This window comes from Sander vitreus, chromosome 3 (assembly GCF_031162955.1).
Source record: "Sander vitreus isolate 19-12246 chromosome 3, sanVit1, whole genome shotgun sequence".
Classification (NCBI taxonomy): Eukaryota; Metazoa; Chordata; class Actinopteri; order Perciformes; family Percidae; genus Sander; species Sander vitreus.
The window spans coordinates 6,677,055-6,698,400 of NC_135857.1; the positions used below are offsets into that span (position 1 = coordinate 6,677,055).

Genomic DNA, 21,346 nt, shown 5'->3' on the forward strand with positions numbered 1-21,346 from the left:
TCACTCTTCTTGGCTTTGGCTGGAAGATTTTTTTTTGCATCCAGGGCCAAAGATGACGCTCACTTTGGACCTTATCCCCTTTACTTTACCCAGCAGTTGGGAAGCAAGACAGGAACTTTACTGGGTCTTGATGAGCTGCAGCATTTATTCATGGAAAAACTGAAACCTATACTGTACATTTACTTCCATTTAGTAACTTTACTGCTAATTTCACTCTGCTCCGATCAACAACACCTGTCTGCTCTGAGCTTCTCTGCACCTGCTGTTGTGAACTCTTTATCAGAGCGATAATGGTGACTGACAGCTTGGATAAGCCTGGCTTCCTTGGAGAATAGCTTGTTTTCTGCAGTACGTCTCATGGGGTTGACAGGGAGACAGTCAGGTGCAACTGGTCCTCACTCTAAACTCACTATACACTCAGTTCCAGGCTTCCTAAGACACACACTAAATTTGCTAGATTTGAAAATGGTTATTTTCCTCTTTGTTTTGTGTGGAAGTAAATCAACTACAGTATGTTGGTGAATACTGTCCACAAAAGTGGAAAATGGTCTCTGGTCCATTTGGCCATTCAATGAAACATTTCAAAATACATACATACAACAAATTGCAGCAACACTGACATGAATACATATTACACCATAGTGGTGTGAACAGTGACACAACTGGTTAACTGTTTACAAATGAGCTTTGCAATATGCAGTCCAGAATCTGGGGCACCTGATGACATCAACTACACAAGTGGTTCCTCCAAAATGATCCAAATGACCATGACAAAATATGTGTGTTTTCTGACTGCCATCTCCATGGTGAAGGTTTGGTTAAGATATAAGACCTACACCTATTTGGTTTAAGAAAGATCGTGGTGTGGGTTAAAAGATGGCAATGTTGGGGAGCCCTGGTAGCTCACCTGGTTACTGTACTAGGGCTCAGCCATTACCGCAGTGGCCCGGTTTGGATTCCGACCCGCGGCCCTTTGCTGCACGTCATACCCCCCCACTTTCCTGTCTTCAGCTGTCTTATAATAATAATCTTTAAAAAAAAAATTGGCAATGTTGACTGTTGGAAGGAGACAAGATGTAATCAGTGGTGGTGCCAATGTTAGCCACTTTCATCATCCAATGTGTGCTGTGTGTCTGATATTTTCCTGCTGCAACACCATAATTTCCCATTTTTTGGGATCAATAAAAATATCTACTTATTTATCTATCTTATGAGGATAATATCAACAACAAGTATATCCTGACACATCTGACTGCTATCTTGTTTCCTTCCTGCGGGTATTTGCCTGAGACAGACCTTGTTGTATTGAAATTATATTATTTTCACCTCAGTGAACTTCAAGATGAGATAAACTTTATTTATCCAGAGGGAAATTGCTGTGCAGCAGGTACTTTGTACTAAGTGGGAAGAGTGCAAATATCAAAGAGGCATGCTTTTACATGCAGCATAGAGGATCGTGGTATGTTTACACCCACATTGTGGTTTAAAAGTAGGCTATTGCCCGCTGCTATTGGTGATCTTCACTGTCATTTCTTATGAATGCTCTGTGGCCCAGATCTCTTTAAATAAACAGTAGTTTAATACAGTATATATATATACACTATATTTATACTTTAACTACAGTGTATGTGTGAAAACATTTGAGCTCAATCTAATATTATGGATTTTAGGGAGTGTGTGAAATTTTGGTCTTAAAACCAATATCTGAGGTGTTGGGTGGCAAGTGAAAAGCTTGGGACTATTTTCTTCCAGTAGGTGATACCGAGGACCTTTTTCAAAAGAGAACTCTTATCACCCTAGCCCGTCTTGGTTGCAATAAAAGTGGCATTTAAAAAAAAGTTTCTGTGCAGCTCTTCAGAGTAAGATTGGGATAAAGCAGTAAGCACAGGCATGGGACGTTTAGATACGCTGTTTCTCAAAAGGCTCAGTCAGTTTTTCCTTATCTGCTGTGATCTTATCTCTTCTTTTCATATTTACAGATATTGGCTAATAACCCCCCGCTAGTGGCAGCTGACACAATAAAAATGCAGCTGCTTTTTTAGAAAGGTGAATCAATGTACAGTAATACCTTGTAGCTCACGGTCACAAGAACGTTCTTCCTCCATTACTTTATTTATTTCTCATTTTTCAGTTTTCCCAGAGAGATTGGCAACACGATGAGTGCAAAAGCACTTGCTGCCTCACCTTCTTGAGACAGGCTACCCATGAAATCTGAGCCTTTTGATTATCATATGAGATAAAATATCTTTCAAATAACAGCAACAAATAGAGGCAGACAGAGAGAAGTGCACGTGGGCAATGATGGAGACACATGGAGAGGCGTGATTGGGAGGAACGGCCTCCCTTATCTAAATCCGAGTGGTTGATGTTAGTGAGGGGGTCCCTTCTCAGGGCCATCCAATCTCTGTATGACCAAAGCGAGAGCTGTGTCCGGGTTCTCCGCAGTAAGTGGGACTCGTTTCAGGTGAGGGTTGGCCTCCGCCAGGGCTGCGCTTTATCACCAATCCTGTTTGTAATATTTATGGACAGGATATCGAGGTGTATCTGTACATAACAGATACTCCAGTCTCTGCTGTGGAACTCTGCAGCTCCTCCAGGGTTACCTTAGGTCTCTGTGCTGCCTCTCTGATTAATGCCCTCCTTGCCCGGTCTGTGAGTTTTGGTGGGTGGCCGTCTCTTGGCATGTTTGCTGTTGTGCCATGTTCTTTCCATTTGGTTATGATAGATTTGATGGTGCTCCTGGGGATCATCAAAGATTTGGATATTTTTTTATAACCTAAACCTGACTTGTACTTCTCAACAACATTGTCCCTTACTTCTTTGGAGAGTTCCTTGGTCTTCATGTCAGTGTTTTGTTAGTGTTGCCTCTTGCTTAGGTGTTGCAGCCTCTGGGGCCTTTCAAAAAAGGTGTGTATATGTGATGACAGATCATGTGACACTTAGATTGCACACAGGTGGACATCATTTCACTAATTATGTGACTTCTGAAGGTAATTGGTTGCACCAGAGCTTTTTATGGGCTTCGTAACAAAGGGGGTGAATACATACGCACATGCCAATTTTCAGTTTTTTATTTCTAAAAAATAGTTTTATGTATATATTTTTCTCATTTCACTTCACCAACTTAGACTATTGTGTTCTGATCCATCACATAAAATTCAGATTAAAAAAACATTGAACTAAAGGCTCCAATGTAACAAAATAGGTAAAAAGCCAAGGGGGGTGAATACTTTTGCAAGGCACTGTAAGTAGAAGTACTGAAGTATTCAAAAAATGTTGTACTTAAGTATTGCAAGTAGTTAATTTAAAAATGTACTACTCAAGTACTGAAAGTAAAAGTACAAGTATTGTGTTATTTAGTTATTCAAGAAAGCAGTCAAAAGTTTGAATATCATATTGTTTATATTATGTCAAATGTTTACCAAGGCTGTAGCCAAATTAAAATAAACATCCTCTCCAGCACAGTAACAATTAAAGCCCCCAAAAAGGTTATTACACACTAGCTAGTAACGTGTGATGAACAGGAAAGTTAGCAAGCTAGCAAAGTACGGATAATAGCAGCTTCAAATCACAGGGTCAAACGGTTAACATTCAGTATTCATTTCAGACTGAAATAACTCAGGAATAGATTCATCTGCTGCAACACTAACAAAATAGAAAGAGTACAAACTTACATTGTTACTGACTTCTGAACGGGCAACCATATTGAAAAGAAACACGACGCAATCTCGGGGATTTCTTACGTAATTGGCGTACGTAAATAATGTACACACACTAACCTACACAGTCTCCGTAGTGTGAGGAATTCACAACAGTAACGAGTAATGATGCAGCACATAAAAAATCTATCGGAGTAAAAGTATTAAACTCATCGAAAATATGTACTCAAGTAAAAGTGGAAGTAGGAGAAAAAAATAATACTCCAGCAGAGTACAGATACAGCCTTTTAGTACTTAAGTAGAGTAGTGAAGTAGTTCTACTTCGTTACTATACACACTCTGTCTATATACCACAGTATTTCACTGGTGCTAAAATGAAAAATAACAGACTGATACTTATCTTAAACCAAAGATATTTAGGGCCACTTGCCAGTATTAGTTTAGGGTTTATGAATTGAATTTAGACAGGAAGTAAGGTTGGCATTACTGCATGGGAAGTTGATAAGTAGATAAACTTTAATCTACATGTTGTTGTGCTTAATGTCAGTCAAACCTCTAAATCTCTTCTCTGTATCTTACTACTTTAGTGTGAGAGATGTGTGAGCCCAGGTGGAAAGAGGTTTGTATTGCAAAACGCAATACAGTCGCTGCTTCATAAAACAAGAAGGAAAGCTGGCAAAACAAAGCCAACGCTGTTATACGTAAATCACAACGCTTATAAATATCACTTACCCATCAGTCAGGCACAAGCTCTGATCATAATTACACTTATGCTTTCCATAAACTGTTGTTTCTTTAGCCTATTATTTCAGTTGCAACCCTGGCAGTGGTAAGCCAAGTCAACAAATAGCCTATACGTAATTCCCTCCGCTTAAAATCTATATCTTTCATAAAAATACCCATCAGGGAATGTTAACGGGGTTGTCGGTCTCTAAATGTTTTAACTTTTATGAGCGCACCTCTTTCTCTCCGTGCACCGAGCTCCACCGGATCTTCTAAGAACGGTGATGCCGTTATCAATCGAGTACTGATTGGTCAGTAGGCGGTGCTTTTACACTGGTTGATCGCTAAACTTCAACATAACCTGCTCCCAAGCAGGTTAGGTGTTCAGCATAAGTTACCACAGCGATTTACCCAAGTAACAAGTGATCCACCGTCGTGATACACAAAACCCTGGGTTGAACCTGAAGTTACCTCGTCAACGCCAAATCTTGCTTCGTAGTACAGGCCTCTGGAAGAAGAGAAACTGAAACAAAATACTTGTTCTTTTCTGTTCAGTTTGCTGTGTATTGATTTCATTAGGGTAAAACTAAATAACTGCTATTTTAAATAGTGTTTTATTATAGTAGTAAAATTGTACTTACAACTTTCTATACAGACTGATACGAATTTTATTATTTTGATACTAATGTTATAGAACAGTGATGCAAAATGATTTTTTGATGATGTTGTTACATTTCAAGCACTTTCACCTGTTCTGATTAAGTTCTAAGAAATGCACTAATAATGATCAAAAATCTTGTTTCTATTTTTTACCTTTCTTTATCATTGAATTTCCTTGTTTTCTCACAAAAAATTATCATATGATCATAAATGTGATTTCACAGGGGTAAATGGCAAATATGAACCATAAATTATGTAAATATCATTGGCAATTGAGCTAAATCTGTTAAGTATTAAGGCTGTGTAACAAAAATATGAACACCACACAAGGGTTAAGGCTTCCAAACAGGATTTTGTTTCGATGTTCTACCTCTGTCAGGAGCACCTCGATCTCACAATCACCGAATTGTGTTTTTTCCCCATTTTTCCGTTTCATGATTGGTCATCAAGGGCTTATTTACAAGGCTGCTACATTCATTGATTGATTAACGTGGACCTAATTAGGACAAATATGGCACGACCTTGGGAGGAGCGTGAGGCTCGTGCACAACATAAGGTAACGCACGTCCGTATTTATAACGAGAAGAGTGCATACCGGTGTGTGCCGCAAGGTGTTATAAATCAGAATTTTGTTTTTGCGTACGTATATTTTAGTCATATCTGTAGTGACCACTGAGGGGCGAATGGATGAACTTGTTTTGGACGTGTGTTCAAAAAGTTACGCACTAAAGCTTTAAAGGTCCAATGTGTAGGAATTTCTCTCATCTAGCGTTGAGATCATATATCGCAATCAACTCTCTCGCGCCACGCAGTTCAAAGTACGTATTACAGCTACGGAAGCCTTCACGCTACAAAAAGCCGGTCTCTTGCTCTTTTCAATATCCTTTTTCTTTTTCTGGACAAAGAAGAAGACCGTTGTTCCTGAAATTTGGATATTGAATACGTGTAGTCCTCCATGTTTTCTTCTTCAAACTTGCTGGGCCGGGAGCTACAATACCCATTAGCAGCATTAGCAGCACCTGTGAGTTTATCATGTGACAGCGAAAATGCGAAAGACAGAGCAGTATGTCCTGTATGTCCCTTACGGCTGATGTATTTCAAGATGGCGCATAAATATGGAGCGTCTACCCCAGTTCATGCGAATGCAAATGTAACATTTCAAAAGGAATACTTGGAATTGATGGTGGTGGTAAATATTCATGAAAAAGGACAAGTTTGTGAACGGGCAACACAGATTTTGATAATGAACAACTAAACACGTTACACACTGGACCTTTAAAGTATTACATTTACCAAATTTACAGCAAGGCACAAATAATTATGAATTTGTTATAGATAGCATTTTTACTAAGTTTATAATCTTTCCCCCTTACTCAACAACTCATAAAATGTATGATGTTTAAGGGTGTTTTGGGACTAGCCTGGAGTCTTTACAGTTTGGTCAGTTAGATCAGGGATTCTCAAGGACAGGTCTGTGACAGGTAGTGGTCTCGGCTCCACTCAGCCCAAACACTCACTCAGTGTCCCTTATTGTTCGCACGAATGGGCCATCGTGCTACATGTCTCCCTGCCCTCTCTGAGGGTAAGTCGCTGCTATGTCACACGGACCACATGGGTTGTTGAATGTTACTGCATGGAGGTCATAAATGTTTCATAGAAAACACGTTAAACCCATGGACAGCTTCAGGACCCGAAGACCTGAACAAGGTGATACACAATATATATGAACTAGTGTTTCCTGTTAACTTCAAAGGGAAAAGTAAAATCAGCAGATAGATGCCTGCGCATGTAGGCAGTAGTAGCATTATAGAATTTAGGGACGATTTAAGGATGATGTCTTTGGTTTCTTCTGGAAAAGGGTCATGTGATAAGGGCGTGAAGAAACACACTGGTAAGACCCAATCAGCATTTTAAAATGTCTCTGTTTTAGGGGCTCGGAAACACTGGAGTAATATGGACGCGAGGCATAAATGTAGTTGTGCGTTTCAAAACTAAAACATATTAGTGTGGATGTAGCCTAAGGAAAGAAGCTGCTCAGTAGTCTGGTGTTATGGCAGCAGATACTTCTGTATCAATAGTCAGACAGCAGCAGGGTAAAAAGGCTGTGGCTTGGTGGGTATTATCTTTATATGTTATTTAGGCTTTGTGCAGGCACCTGATGTTAGTTTGCACTTTCATTTGTCACTGATCTGTATTTATTTCTTGAAGAATTTGAGAGAAACGTACTAATCAAACATCATTACATCCCTAGACTCCAATGCTAGAGGGTCCTAAAATGCAACACACACCATGGAATTGTACGAGCTGACCAATGTCATTTGATGACAGTGGCACACACCAGACATGACAGACAGAAAAAATATCCAGTCAGGTTACAGGATCAGGAAAGTGAATGTTATAAAAATGCTGGTTTTCAGTGCCAGCATCAGTGCTGATGTGCACTGATGCTGGCACAGTGACGTATCCTAAAATGTCAACATGCATCAACCGGCAATGAAAATGGTGTTGTGAAATAAATACCGTAGCGGCATGTGTTCTGACACACTTCATAAGCTGCCTCTGTGTGCTGCCCTTAAAGATGCAATGCTTCTGTTTAGTACTGTGTGTGCACATGTATTACATGCACATGTAGCCTAACACATGAACACATTTTCCCTTCTTCTTTTAGGTAGAGGATGCCATGCTAATGTTTGACAAAACCACCAACCGACATAGAGGTAAGTTCGCATTTCACTGCTACTGTATGTCCAGTGTGTGTGTATATAAGTTTGTGTTTGTCTGTTAAGAAATACTCCTCCTAGGAGATCAACAGCCACAAACGTTGATCTATATTAAAAACTTGCTTCAGTTCAATACACACACACACACACACACACACACACACACACACACACACACGCCTGTGTATTTTCTCAAAGATTGAAGAAGAGACATATAGGTGAGAAAGAATAAGAGGGTCAAATGAGGGAGTGAGAGAAAAGCCCCACCAACAGAAGGACAGAGAATGAAGGAGGGAGGCCTGTGTGGTTCGATAAGGGTTCAGATAGCTAATGCTGCAGCAGTAGGCGGCAGGATGGTTATCTCCACCCCTTCCTTATGTGAAGGCCTTATCTGTGGCTTCAGCAGTGCAGCCATCTGCCCCAAATCAGAGGACTTTACAAAGACACTGCAGCAGAGAGGAGGAGACAGACACACTTTTGAAGACAGATACAGGAACCAGTGAGCCACTCCAGACCAACACGAGCTTAGGAGTGGTGAGTAGTTTTGGAAAGGAAATATAATATAATATATAGATAGGAATAGATAGTGTCTTTATATACGAAGGCAGTCAGGAGCAAAGTCAGCAAATAGAGGTTTCTACCGTTACACATCTTAGTTATTGAAACCTGGGTCTTACATTCATAGTTTTGGCCATCATTTTTGATAATAATGAGACAGTGACTTTGACTTGTCACTTGTTGGTGACGAAACAAGATAGACGAGCAGTCAAATGATCAGACAGGTTGAAAACAAGCCATTTTCACTGAAGAGAAAAACAAAGAGTTAAATGATTATACCAACTGTATATGGTAAACATCCATCACAGTTTACACACCCCAGTCCTGCATGTACAATACAACCATACTTATGTATGCACTCACTCATACTTATGTATGTATGCACTCACTGTTTTCCTGTGCAATGGGGGATTATTACTGTTTGGCCATACAAACCTCTTTGCTGTTTCACTACTCCATCTCTAGAAAAGAGCATAATAGCGAAAGAGAGTTGACAAAGGTTGTTTAAACCAGTTAGAGTTTTGGGTTGAAGAGGCGGCGACCAGGGACTTCTTGGTGCAAACCCCAAAGTTTTTTTTTGAAGATAATTTTTTTGGGCTTTTCCAACTGTAAATTTTGACAGGACAGATAGGTGAGAAAGGGGAGAGAAAGGGGGAAGACATGCAGGAAATTGTCACAGGTCAGATTCGAACACTTGACCTCTGCGTTGAGGCATAAACCTCTAAATATATATCTACCACTGAGCCAACCCAACCACATGCAAACCCAGAAGTTACACTGCTATTTACAGATGTTCCTAATCTCAAATTTGGACATATCATGTAAGACAAGCAATATATAAATCTGGCGGTAGTTGTCCTAAAACCGGCAATATTTATGCTATTAAATCACATCAAACATTGTATTTCTTGCAAAGTGGGAATATAAATTATACTGACTAATTAAAATGAGAAAAAAGTTAACATGCACAAAATATTCCAATCCATGAATTTATGCAATAATTATCAGAAATCAAGCATCTGGAATCAAGGAATGCTTTTGAAGCTGGGATCATCCAAAAACTGGTTTGTGTGTGTGTTACATCCTGTGGGTCACTCTCTCTGGGCCAGATGTATGTAAATTTGCAAATGTAGCGTTATCCACGCCATGTCCAACCCGCAGAAAGCGCATGCTGTGATACTTAAGCTTACGTCGTATTTACCAAACCTGCAGTTCCTCGGGTAATCAGCACCTTTCTCTGCCCACTATGGCGTAAATTGTGCTGTAGCAAAGCGTTAAGTACTTGTGGTATGATACAGCTGAGTGCAGACTGCGATATTCCCACTGCTGATGCTATGACTGTTTGAAATTATCCTAATGCCAATATTTGTAATTTAACGAGGAGTTTAACAACTGCTGGAATAGAACGTGAACGCTGAGTCGGAGATTCAATGTCATCTTTGATTTCTTCCAGTAACCAGTGGTGTAGTCTAGTGTATTGTAGTGGGTATACTGTACTATATATATATATTGGCCAGAATATGCCTTTTTTTTTGGGAGGGGGGGGAAGGGAGTTTTGAGCATTCATGCATTCATTCAACGACTTCATGCACCAATTTACACTGGAAATACCTTTATTTAGCCTATGTGAAGAAGAAAAACACAGATGACAAATTCAAAATATATCAAAAATATAATGGAAAGTATGTTGTTGCGTGTCATTGGGCATTTTTAAGTGGGTATATGGAAATCCTGGAGCTTTCCTGGTAGGTATACTGCGTATTCCTGCGTATCACATAGACTACACCACTGCCAGTAACTGTAATATTGCATGGCTGCTTAATCTGTAATGCTTAATGATTTTGTGTTCACTCAACGGAAAGGTGTGATCCTTGTGGCAAAAATCCTTTCAGCTCATCTCCTTGGCCTATGTCTTCGTCTTGCTCGGATTACTGCTGCCATTTCATCCGTGAGGCATATGCGAGGAAACCCGCTTGCGGCTGGTTTACACTTGCTTTTAAGAGGCGGAGAATTTTCACCGCAAAATAGAGGCGCGCTGTCACGGGCGGTTTTTGTACATACCACGGAATACATAATTAGGCATCTCTTTATGGGAAACTCCCACTTTCCCCTTGACCCTCCTGTAAATGCATATGCATGACACGGAAAAGCGCAATTTGCCATTTTCAGTTCCCGCGACAGGCAGTATGCGCTTTTACCACAGTGTGGCCTGTTTGTACATACCTTGCCATGCTTTTACGCACAATACGCCTGAAGTGGGCACAAAAGCGTTAGTACATCTGGCCCTCTGTATCAGTAGGAGAGGTGAAGATGTTAGAGATCTTGCTTAGGGGGAGCAGGGAGAAGCAGGCTGTTTGCAATTTAATTATTTATTTCAATTGTTAATGCCCACACCATCTGTATCTCCCAATTATTGTAGAGGAGCATTTCAAAAGGTTTTGGCAGGAATAATCTGTTACTGTAAACAAATCTCAGTCAGAGCAGCAAAAAGAGTGATGGAACCAACAAAACATCTAACTGCACAGAATGTGTATCAAAAGATAAATAAATGTATTAAAGGTAGACGGCTGCACACAAAAGTTTAAGTAGTATTTAAACTTTTTAATATATTAACACAATGTTTGACAATTGTATACCACCAAAGCCCCTCTTTGTACTTTTGTGCTCAATAAACTTTAACTTCATGGTCAATGATTGTGAAAAAACGACCAGAATAGGTGCTAACAAACTGGAGTTGCTGCAGCTACATCCAGAGTTCCCAGTTAGCTAAAATGGCAGTTGTGGGGGCATCTTATAAAGAGTGCCTTTGTGCCTCTTAACAGACACAAAATGCAATTAAAGCTGCAAGCAGCATTGGACAGGCCCTCGCGCCTCTGCGCGCGTCGGGGTTACTGGTGGACGCCGCTCCTTGCGACCATGTATTTGCGCGGCACTCAGACACTGCAAATTGTCACCAATGAAAAGGGAACTTCCTGCTGAGTTCAATGATACCTCACACAAGAATCTAAGTCCTATAGTTCATTAGCTGTGAAAGGGGGTTGGGGCAAACCTTTACCAATAAAAAAGGAAGTCTCTGCTGAATTCATTGATACCTCACATAAGACTCTACCTTAAACGGGTCACCAGTTATGAAAGGGGCGTGGCTTAAGCATATGGGGGCGGGCCAAACCATGACCAATGAATAAGGAAGTCTCTGCTGAGTTCATTGATACCTCACATAAGACTCTACCTTAAACGGGTCACCAGTTATGAAAGAGGGCGTGGCTTGAGCATAGGGGGACGGGCCAAACCATCACCAATGAATAAGGAACTATCTGCTGAGTTCAATGATACCTCACACAAGACTCTACCTTAAATGGTTCAAATGTTATGAAAGGGGGCGTGACCTGAGTAAGTGGGCGTGGTTAAAGTATAGGGGGAGGCTCAGTATCACATGTACACTACACATTATAAGTTTCATGTAAATCAGATGATGTTTGTCATATAAAGCTGATTTCCTGATGCCAGCGGGGGTCGCTATGACCAAAAGTCAGTATTGGCCTGTATATGTCCTCAGGCCTGGACTCTTGTTGATTGTGTGAAATTTCAAGCAGATATGACAATGTACACTGTAGTCACAGCCACTTTCTCGTCTACGCTAAACACTCAAAATGGCCGCCACGCCACACCCACACCGTTGGAGGAAAAGTTTTTCTTTTAATGACTTTTCATCTTTAAGGTGTTGAGATGGTACAGCAAATTTGAAGTCCATCGTATGAAATCTCTAGGAGGAGTTTGTTAAAGTATAGCACCTTGGGCCTCATGTATAAAAGACTGCGCAGCTTTCATACCAGAAGATGGCGTACGGCCAAAACTTCAAAAGTACCTACGCACAGAAATATTCACATGTATAAAACCGGGCGTATGCCAGGTCCTGCGCACCTTTCCTTTATACATGACAATCCACTTGAAATTGAACGCACGTGAACGAGCCACCGACCCCGCCTTGCCTCCTCCCGTAAATTAATATGGAAATGACTATAAATACACCCCCAACCTCATTCTTTGTCCAATCACAACGGGTAATACCTCTGCAGATGAAAAAAAAAGGTTGAGGTTCTGATCACGGGGGTGGAGGCGCAAAAAAAATTAGCTGTTTGTAGTTTTGTCACCTTGGATAAGCAATACAACAAAATGCCCAGAGTGGCATATGGTCATTTGGTTAAAACAAATGTCGAACTGGAAATCAAGAGAATAGTGGCAGCGTCACACCAGTTACCAAACAACATGCCGTGCAGTGTCAGTCCAAATTACGCACAATAAGCAGTTTGAACTCACTGATGTAATGCCATTGTAAATGTTAGTAGGCTCAGTGAAACTGAGTCCAGCGCGAGGGAAACCCGACTCAGAGGAGGAGAGGTTAGTGAGGCCAGCGTCTCCACGGCAGGTGACAGTGTGCACGGATCCGCTGCGCCACACATGGATGAAATAATGAAATAGTAAATAGGACTACAGCAACAGAAATATGTGCAGAATTAAGACAGTCAAGATGGCCCAGTGTTTGATAGACTTTTACGGTACACCTTGTTCACTTAATAGCCTACAAATCATCCACGGGATCAATTACGCATCACATGAGTTTGCCCTTTATTTTGTAATGTTTGGTGATTTTTCGGCACTTTTCAGTTAGAATTCGCCACGTTACAGAGCCAGACAAGACTTTGCGGACGTCCCCGCACATTCTCACGACAGCTCAACAGTTTGCGTGACAGCCCGCACATTCTCACGTCAAGTTAATTTTTTATACATCACAAAGCAGCATGAAAACCAGCGTACGCAAGCTTTTAGTGCGTACGCAACGTTTATACATGAGGCCCCTGGACTTTTAGGCCTACTTCCTGTTGCCACTAGGCAACTATGACTATGACTTTGAGTCAATTTTGTCCAGTAAATGTCCTTAGAGTTAGAGTCTTATGAATCATGAAAAGTTTCGAGCCAATTGGACAATGTACACTCAAGTTACACCCACTTCCTGTTTCAATGGCGAAACGCACAAAATGGCCGCCGCGGCCATGCCATGGATGTATTAAAGCACCCATATTATGCTCATTTTCAGGTTCATAATTGTATTTTAAGGTTGTACCAGAATAGGTTTACATGGTTTAATTTTCAAAACACCATATTTTTGTTGAACTGCACAGCTCTCTCTCACTGCTGCAGATCCTCTTTTCAGCTGGTCTCTGTTTTAGCTACAGAGTGAGACCTCTTTTCTTCTTCTGTACTATCTTTGATTGCACTCGCACATGCGCAGTAGCTCAGATGTAGATCATGTCAGCTAGCTAGCTCCATAGACAGTAAAAGAAAGGCTGTTTCTCCAACTTCGGTCAGTTACAAGGCAGGATTAGCTGGGAGACTTCTAAATGAGGGCGCACATGGAAGTAGTTCTTTTGTAGATTATGGTGAACTTGTGTGTGTTGTAGCAGTGCTTTGCTATTGAGACCGAGGTAGCATGCTAGCGTTAGCATGCTGGCGTTAGCATTAGCATGCTAACGAGCTAACTGTTGCGGTCAGCCAGCTCGTTTCGGCTTGTGACGTCACAAGCCGTGCCGATTTTGAACAGCTCACCCCCGGAGACTGAAGGCAGGACACATTCAGAAACCGTATCTTACTCAGAACAGCATGGATGGATTTTTTTCAAAGTTTGTATGCACCAGAGACACAAAAGAACACCCCAAATCCCAGAAAAAGTGTTTTTTTCATAATATGGGCACTTTAAGAGAACTGGATACAGTGTTCGGTGGGAAGCCCCGTGCATTCCAATGAGAGTGCTCAAAAGCGCATAAAGCAATCATGGAGCTTGGCTCTTCCGCGTTGACTGGCCCATGACGTCACGATGGACATGCGCATCAGCAAGTTTGTTTGTGTTGTCGTAGCAACCGGTAGCAACATGCTCGTTCATGAGCTTATCTCTCATGTCTCTTACAATTGGCGACCTCATGAACTCGCCGTTTCATTGTATAAAATATTCACTAACGTTAAACATTTTGTTTTTGTTGTTCCTGATTGTTTACATGCTTATCTAAATACACGATGGATGTATTTAGACAACCAAGGAGATTTAATCATTATGTCGTGCTACTAGCTAGCGCTAGCTACTAACGTTAGCCTTCAGTTTCGTGAACAGAGCTCATCCATGGCTTCATCCCTCATCAACGTTACAAGCTTTACAGCATACAGCCCTCAGATGTAGCTATCATAAGAGAAAACCAAGGCGATGTAATCACTATGTCTGTAGTAACGTTATGTAGGCATATAGCTATGTATAGTGTTATCGTTCTCTTAATACATCCATGCTAGCTACCTCTAATAGCTACTAGCCGATAGCCCCACCAGTTTGGGAAACGCTTCATACATGACGTTACATCCATGTTACAGGCTTTACAGCATACATACATTCCTCGGGTGTATCATACGATAATACCATGGATGTATTAATAGAACACATGGTGAATTACAACCATTAGCTATATACATTATTACAGCTACAGGACTTCGGGAGAACAGTCATGTGAGCGGGCGGGCGCAGTCCTGTGGGTCTACTCGCGTCCATTATGCGCGTTCGTCATACCTAGTTTAATAACTCTGGATTTGGCTACTAGTGAATGTTAAAATTTTTAATCAACAAGGACCCTTTAAGTGTTCGGGCTGGTAAGTTGATGTACCCCCAAAAAAATTATCCGTTGAAATATAGAAGTTTCTTTCGCCATGCAAAGTCTATGTGAAAAGTCTTTCTGGGCCATGGGGTGCAGTACCACCGTTATCCGCTAAGCCCATGGTGGCTTTAAGACATAGTGCTCTTCCTGGGGGCTTTCTTTTAATAACTTTTCATCTTTAAAAGTTGGCACAGACAAATTTGGTCTGTGCCATCGTCTTAAGATGGCACAGACCAAATTTGAAGTTGATCAGATGAACTCTCTAGGAGGAGAGTTAGAGTCTTATGAATCCTGAAAAGTCTCGAGCCAATTGAACAATGTACACTCGAGTTACACCCACTTCCTGTTTCGATGGCGAAACGCACAGAATAGCCAGCCCGCCACGGCCATGCCCTATGACGAAAAGTTTTACTTTTAATAACTTTTCATCTTTAACGTCTTAAGATTGCACAGACCAAATTTTAAGTTGATCTCTAGGAGGAGTTCGTTAAAGTACGACGTGGAAATGGCCAAAATCGCACTAATTTCGAACTTTCAAGTCAAAATGGCGGACTTCCTTTTGGGTTTAGGGTCATAGACAGTATATAACAATGGACCAACAGATCCCGTTGCTCTGGACGGAGACCAGTGAAGGATATTAGAAGCACTTTTCGGGTGAGCGCTGAGCGTTACTGCGCAGCATCCAACTGAGAGAGAACGTAAATGTGACGTGAGCAACCTGTCTGAAAGTTGTAAGTCTTCTGGTAGCTGTGCCAAGAGAAATCTCAATCATTCCGAATCTTGCAGAGACGGAGAGCGTAGGTATATGTAAGGAGATAACATAGGCACAGGCTAATTATTGCTAACTAAAATGCTAGTTAACATTAGTAATTAAACTTAAAAAGCTAATGTAAGTCAAAACTGCCTGCAAACTTCTCCTGTACTATACGGTAATTCCACTACTATGCGACAGTAAGGTAATGGAGCCTTTTATACATTGATGTGTTTCTTTAGAAATAAACAATGGACAAATAGAGTCTTTAAACGCTTCAGATGTAAAGTTATTCGCCGGCAAATAGGAAAACAAAATGGCAAATCATAAAACACAACGGCAAATAGGAAAACACGACAGCAAATAGGAAAACACCAACAAATCAGAAAACAAAACAGCAAATACGAAAACATAACAGCAAATCATAAAACACAACGGCAAATAGGAAAACAAAACGGCAAATAGGAAAACACGACAGCAAATAGGAAAACACCAACAAATCAGAAAACAAAACAGCAAATAGGAAAACAAAATGGCAAATAGGAAAAAACTAACAAATCATAAAACACAACGGTAAATAGGAAAACAAAACGGCAAATAGGAAAACACTAACAAATCATAAAACACAACGGTAAATAGGAAAACAAAACGGCAAATAGGAAAACAATACAGCAAATAGGAAAACAAAACAGCAAATAGGAAAACAAAATGGCAAATAGGAAAAAACTAACAAATCATAAAACACAACGGTAAATAGGAAAACAAAACGGCAAATCATAAAACACAACGGCAAATAGGAAAACACGACAGCAAATATGAAAACTTCAACGAATCATAAAACACAACAGCAAATAGGAAAACAAAATGGCAAATGGGAAAACACGACAGCAAATAGGAAAACACGACAGCAAATATGAAAACACATCGGTAAATAGGAAAACAAAACGGCAAATAGGAAAACACAACAGCAAATAGGAAAACACTTCAACAAATCATGAAACACAACGGCATTAACTTCTACGGGAAAAGGTAGGGCTTATCTAGCAGAGGACGGACCCTCCTGATTGGACAGATGCACTGTCTGTCTTTCGCGCTCCCAAATCATCCACAATCCTATGCACGCGGCTTTTCCAGCTTGTTGAAAAAAAAACAATGGCGGACCTAAGCGGGAGTTGGAGCGGCATCGCTGATGGCACAATTATCATTTTAATGTAAGTATGTTTAGTGTTTGTCGTACATTTGTTATCACCGTTAATGTGTTACATCAATGTAAAGCTTAACGCTTTAATGCTGGTACAAATTGCTATTATAATTAGGTAGATACACCCCGAGCTAACGTTAAGCTAACTGAACCTATCATTTAACATTAGGCTGTTAGCTAACTGGGTTGCTGTCTTTTATGCCATTTGTGTTCGCAAAGTTTAATGTCATTTGTCATTAATGGCATTTTCATCTCTTTTTATAAGCCGTTACTGTATGTGTTTATCAGTTGTAGCTGCAAGATGGGAAGTAAAGCTGCACCTTGTTAACTTCACTAGCAACGTTAAATGAAAGCTAAAATGTATGAGTAGTTTCCCATGTAACAAGTATAACGTTTTGTTATAGGATTCATAACGGTAAATATCTTTTTCTTGTGTTTGCTGTCTTTTAACAGGGGACTAAGGAACAAACGGAGGCTGCACTAGCATCACCAGAAGGGAGAGATGAGGAGAGGGAAAGCAAAAGACAAGCAGGGAGACAGAGGCCAAAGAGAGATGTTGAATAGATTATTTGCTATATTAGAGATTGCCATTAAAAAAATAAATGCATTAAATTAACTGGTTTGTCTGTGTCTTTAAGATTTTGGGTGTGTATATAATATAAATTGTTTATTTTTCCATCAAATTATGACCTGGACACAGGAAACTTCTAACTGAATAATTATATTCAGATGCTACCTGTTTTAATAACTCGTTAGGTATACAGCCTCTAAAAAGACATTAACAAAAGGTGTATATTTATTATAACATTTATTCAAACATTACTATATACTGTACACAAGTATATTTAACATGAAGGGCGATCAGACACAGCTGCCGATGATGGTGTTGCTTCAAGACTGCACACAGAAGGAGAAAGCTTTGGACTGAACGTCCAGTAGTTATTCAACCTTTAGGTTAGGCCAGTAGTTATCTGCAGACAGAAGGAGAAAGCTTTAGGTTAGGCCAGTAGTTATCCAACCTGTCCTGGTAACATTAGAATTGTATCACAAGTATATTTATTAAAGGTTTATTTAGATAGAGACAGATACAAAAAAACATAGATAAGCTTCAACAGTTATCTGATGTATGTATCATAGTGTTTTTAGCCGAAGCTAATTCACGACACTTGTCCCTAGTAGGGCTTTTGGTTAAAAATAAAAATACAGATTTACATTATTATTAAAAATACAACAAAGATGAAATAAAATGGAATGAAATGAAAAAGGAAGGAAAGTATACAAAGAGAGCACAGTGTAAAAACTAAATATGAGAGCAAGATTGTTCCCGAATTAGCCACAATTTGGTATTTCTTTTAAAGGTGGCTAATGTTGGGATACATTTCAAGTGGTATGGCAGAGAGTTTCATAATTTTGCCCCTTTTACTGAAAATGCAGTTTGGGCAAATTATGTTCTACGGAAAGGGATGCTACAATTGCCTTTTAACGCGTGGTTCTGGTACCACTTTGCTGTTTTGTTATTGTTTTGCAAACGGGGGGGGGGAGCAGCATTATTTAGGCATTTGAAGACCAATTTAACAAAATGCAGGGAGATAAAATTAGCAAAACTTAAAATATTATGTTTGCTTAGAATTTGGCAGTGATGGTACCTTATTCTCTTCTTGTCCAGGACTTCCAAGGCTCGGTTATAAAGACACTCTATGGTCTTAACTGATATCTGGTGAGCTTGGGACCATGTGGTCAAGCCATACGATATGTGTGAAAGAAAAAAATAAAAAGCACAGTCAAGAGTCAGGCAGTTTCTTATCATCATAAAACAAGTTGGCCTTAACGGTTTTACAGATTTTCTTGATATGACTTTTGAAGTTCAACTGATAGTCTATAATTATTCCCAGATACTTCACTTCAGGTACTTGTTCAATAAGCTCCCCATTAATGTGTACATTCAACAGTTGTGTTAGATGTAGTATTTTAATGGAAAAGCAGACAGAGTTTTTTTTTTTTAGTGTTTAAAGTTAAACAAGATGAGGCCAGCCAAGATGATATTTTGTCTAATTTGGCATTTAGTTTTTCAGCCACAGAAGTACAGGTATTACCAGATGCTTAAACCACTGCATACATCTGTAGACCTATATCTGGACATACATCTGGCAAATCATTGATGTAGAGGCTGAAGAGTATGGGTCCCAAAACAGTGCCCTGAGGGATCCCTGTTTCAATTTTGAGAAAGGTGGATCTCACATTGTTAATTATGACACACTGTTCACGGCCTTTTAAATATGATTCAAACCATGACAATGACTGTTTGGATAAATTGAAGTTGGCTAATTTTGAAATTAAGGTGTTGTGATTTACTGTATTAAATGCCTTTTTTAGATCTAGAAATACTGCACCAACAACATATATATTTGATTAATAAACAAGTAGCGGATTCTGTTGAATGATTATGCCTAAATCCAAATTGCAGAGGACTCAGATAATGGTTTGTCTCAAGGTAGTGCATCAGTTGTTCTGAAACAATCTTCTCCAGGACTCCAGGTAAACTAACAGGTCTTAATTACAAGACATTTTATCATCTCCAGATTTAAAAAGAGGTATTACCAAAACATTTTTCCACCCATCTGGGAATTGCCTGGATTTAATGGAAATATTAATTAGATTGGTAAGAGGCTGGACCAGAATGCTACTATATTTTTTAAGAAGAGCTGTATCTAAATTATAAATATATTTTGAGAAGGTGGTGTTTAGGTCCTGTATAGCTTTCAGAACAGCTGTCTGACCGACCTCACTGAGCTGAAATGAGTTGTCTTGATCTTCAAGCAGGTCTGTTGTTGTTAGACTTATATCGTTCCTACTTGGAAAGCTTGATGCAGGGTTGTTAACAGATCATATGAAGAAGTTATTGAATTCGTCAGCAACTTGTGCACTGTGCATCAGTGATGATGTTTTCACCCATTTTAAGTTCATATTTGTTTTGGGTGGCGTTACCCTTTGGATTTAGTTGCTTTCAAATTATTTTGCCATTCCCTTTGGCCTCTGATAAAGCTTGAATGTAATAATTTGATTTGGACATTCTGAGATCTTTAACAACTTGGTTACGCAAACCTTTAAATTGTTTCAAATCAATGTCTCGTCGAGCCTTGATAAAAAATTTCAGGGCATGGTCCCTCCTTTTCATTAATTTTCTAATATTATCATTCATCCATGGTAGCTGGAATTTTTTTTTGCTTTTTTATGTATTTATCAACAATACTCTCAAATAAGCTTATTACAGCCGTCGTTTACTTGGTCATATTGTTGGAGCTTGTCCCAGTTAACACCCTCAGTTTTTTATGAGGGATTTCAAGTTTAAATGAATTCTGATTTCGATTCATAAACCTAGCCAGTCTTTTCTTTGTCAGTTTTCTTGCAATTAAAAGACCAGTGACTAAATTATGTTTTTATGATTCTGTCAGGTTTGTTTGTGAAAATTAAATCTATCAGAGTTTGATTATTCCTTTGATTATTATACGTGTAGGGGCTTCAATCATTTGACTGAAGTCATGTTTGGATATGAGATTTTTCAGTTTTTTTCTGCAGTGTTTGTCTAACCAATTTGTATTAAAATATCCAAAGAGAAGCACCTTGCTGTTGTGCTTAAAGTTCTTAAACAGCGCATCCAGGTTTTCACATAGCGTTGCAGTGCACGCCGAGGGGGGGATTATATACCACTAAAATATAAAATTGCATGTTTTGCGACAATATTACATTAATACATAGACATTCAGTAGAAATATCAGCAGTTGGAAAAAATTCCTTTGCATTAAATGAGTCCTTAATGTATATCAGTACACCCCCACCCCTGCCCACAGTCTGGTCCCTTCTAAAACATGTATATCCTGGAACATCGATTATGCTGGTAGGAATTTTATCATGTAGCCAAGTTTCACTAATACAGAGAAAATCGATATTGGACTCAAACAACAATATCCTGATCTTGTCTCGCTTAGGAAATAAGCTTTGGATGTTTAAATGATCTCACAAAATACCTTTAGGTTTTACCGTAGGATCCCAAACCACTTTGGCATGATTAACAGTTTGAAAGAATAGAGTCTGTCTCTGTTTGGTCAGTGCTTGTGTTTGGAGTGGTCTTACTTTGGCGAGGACAGCTGTTCTTCGCCCGCTAGCACTGTCAGCTGAGTGGTCCAGGGTACTGGTTAGGCCTAGTTTGTTGTCCATTGCCGTCCCGGCCTTCAACCCGTCAACCCTTCAACCGCACAGGCTGGCCTCTCTGCCCGCTCCGTCGGATGACATCGGGAGGATTCCCGATGTCGCGGAACTGCACGTTCAGATCCCAGTGCCAGGCCCCGTCCTCGCTGGTAAATAGAGTCCGGAAACCTGCGGGC

At 39.9% G+C, this 21,346-nt stretch overlaps 1 protein-coding gene across 1 annotated transcript in view; it reads left to right on the plus strand.

The window, feature by feature from the left end:
* LOC144513768 (RNA-binding protein Musashi homolog 2-like) overlaps positions 1 to 21,346 on the plus strand; it is a 375,361-nt gene that overhangs the window by 201,476 nt on the left and 152,539 nt on the right. Inside the window, exon 7 of the mRNA XM_078244953.1 lies at positions 7,711 to 7,759. Coding sequence (XP_078101079.1) covers positions 7,711 to 7,759 — 49 coding nt within the window. The remainder of the gene's footprint in view (positions 1 to 7,710; positions 7,760 to 21,346) is intronic.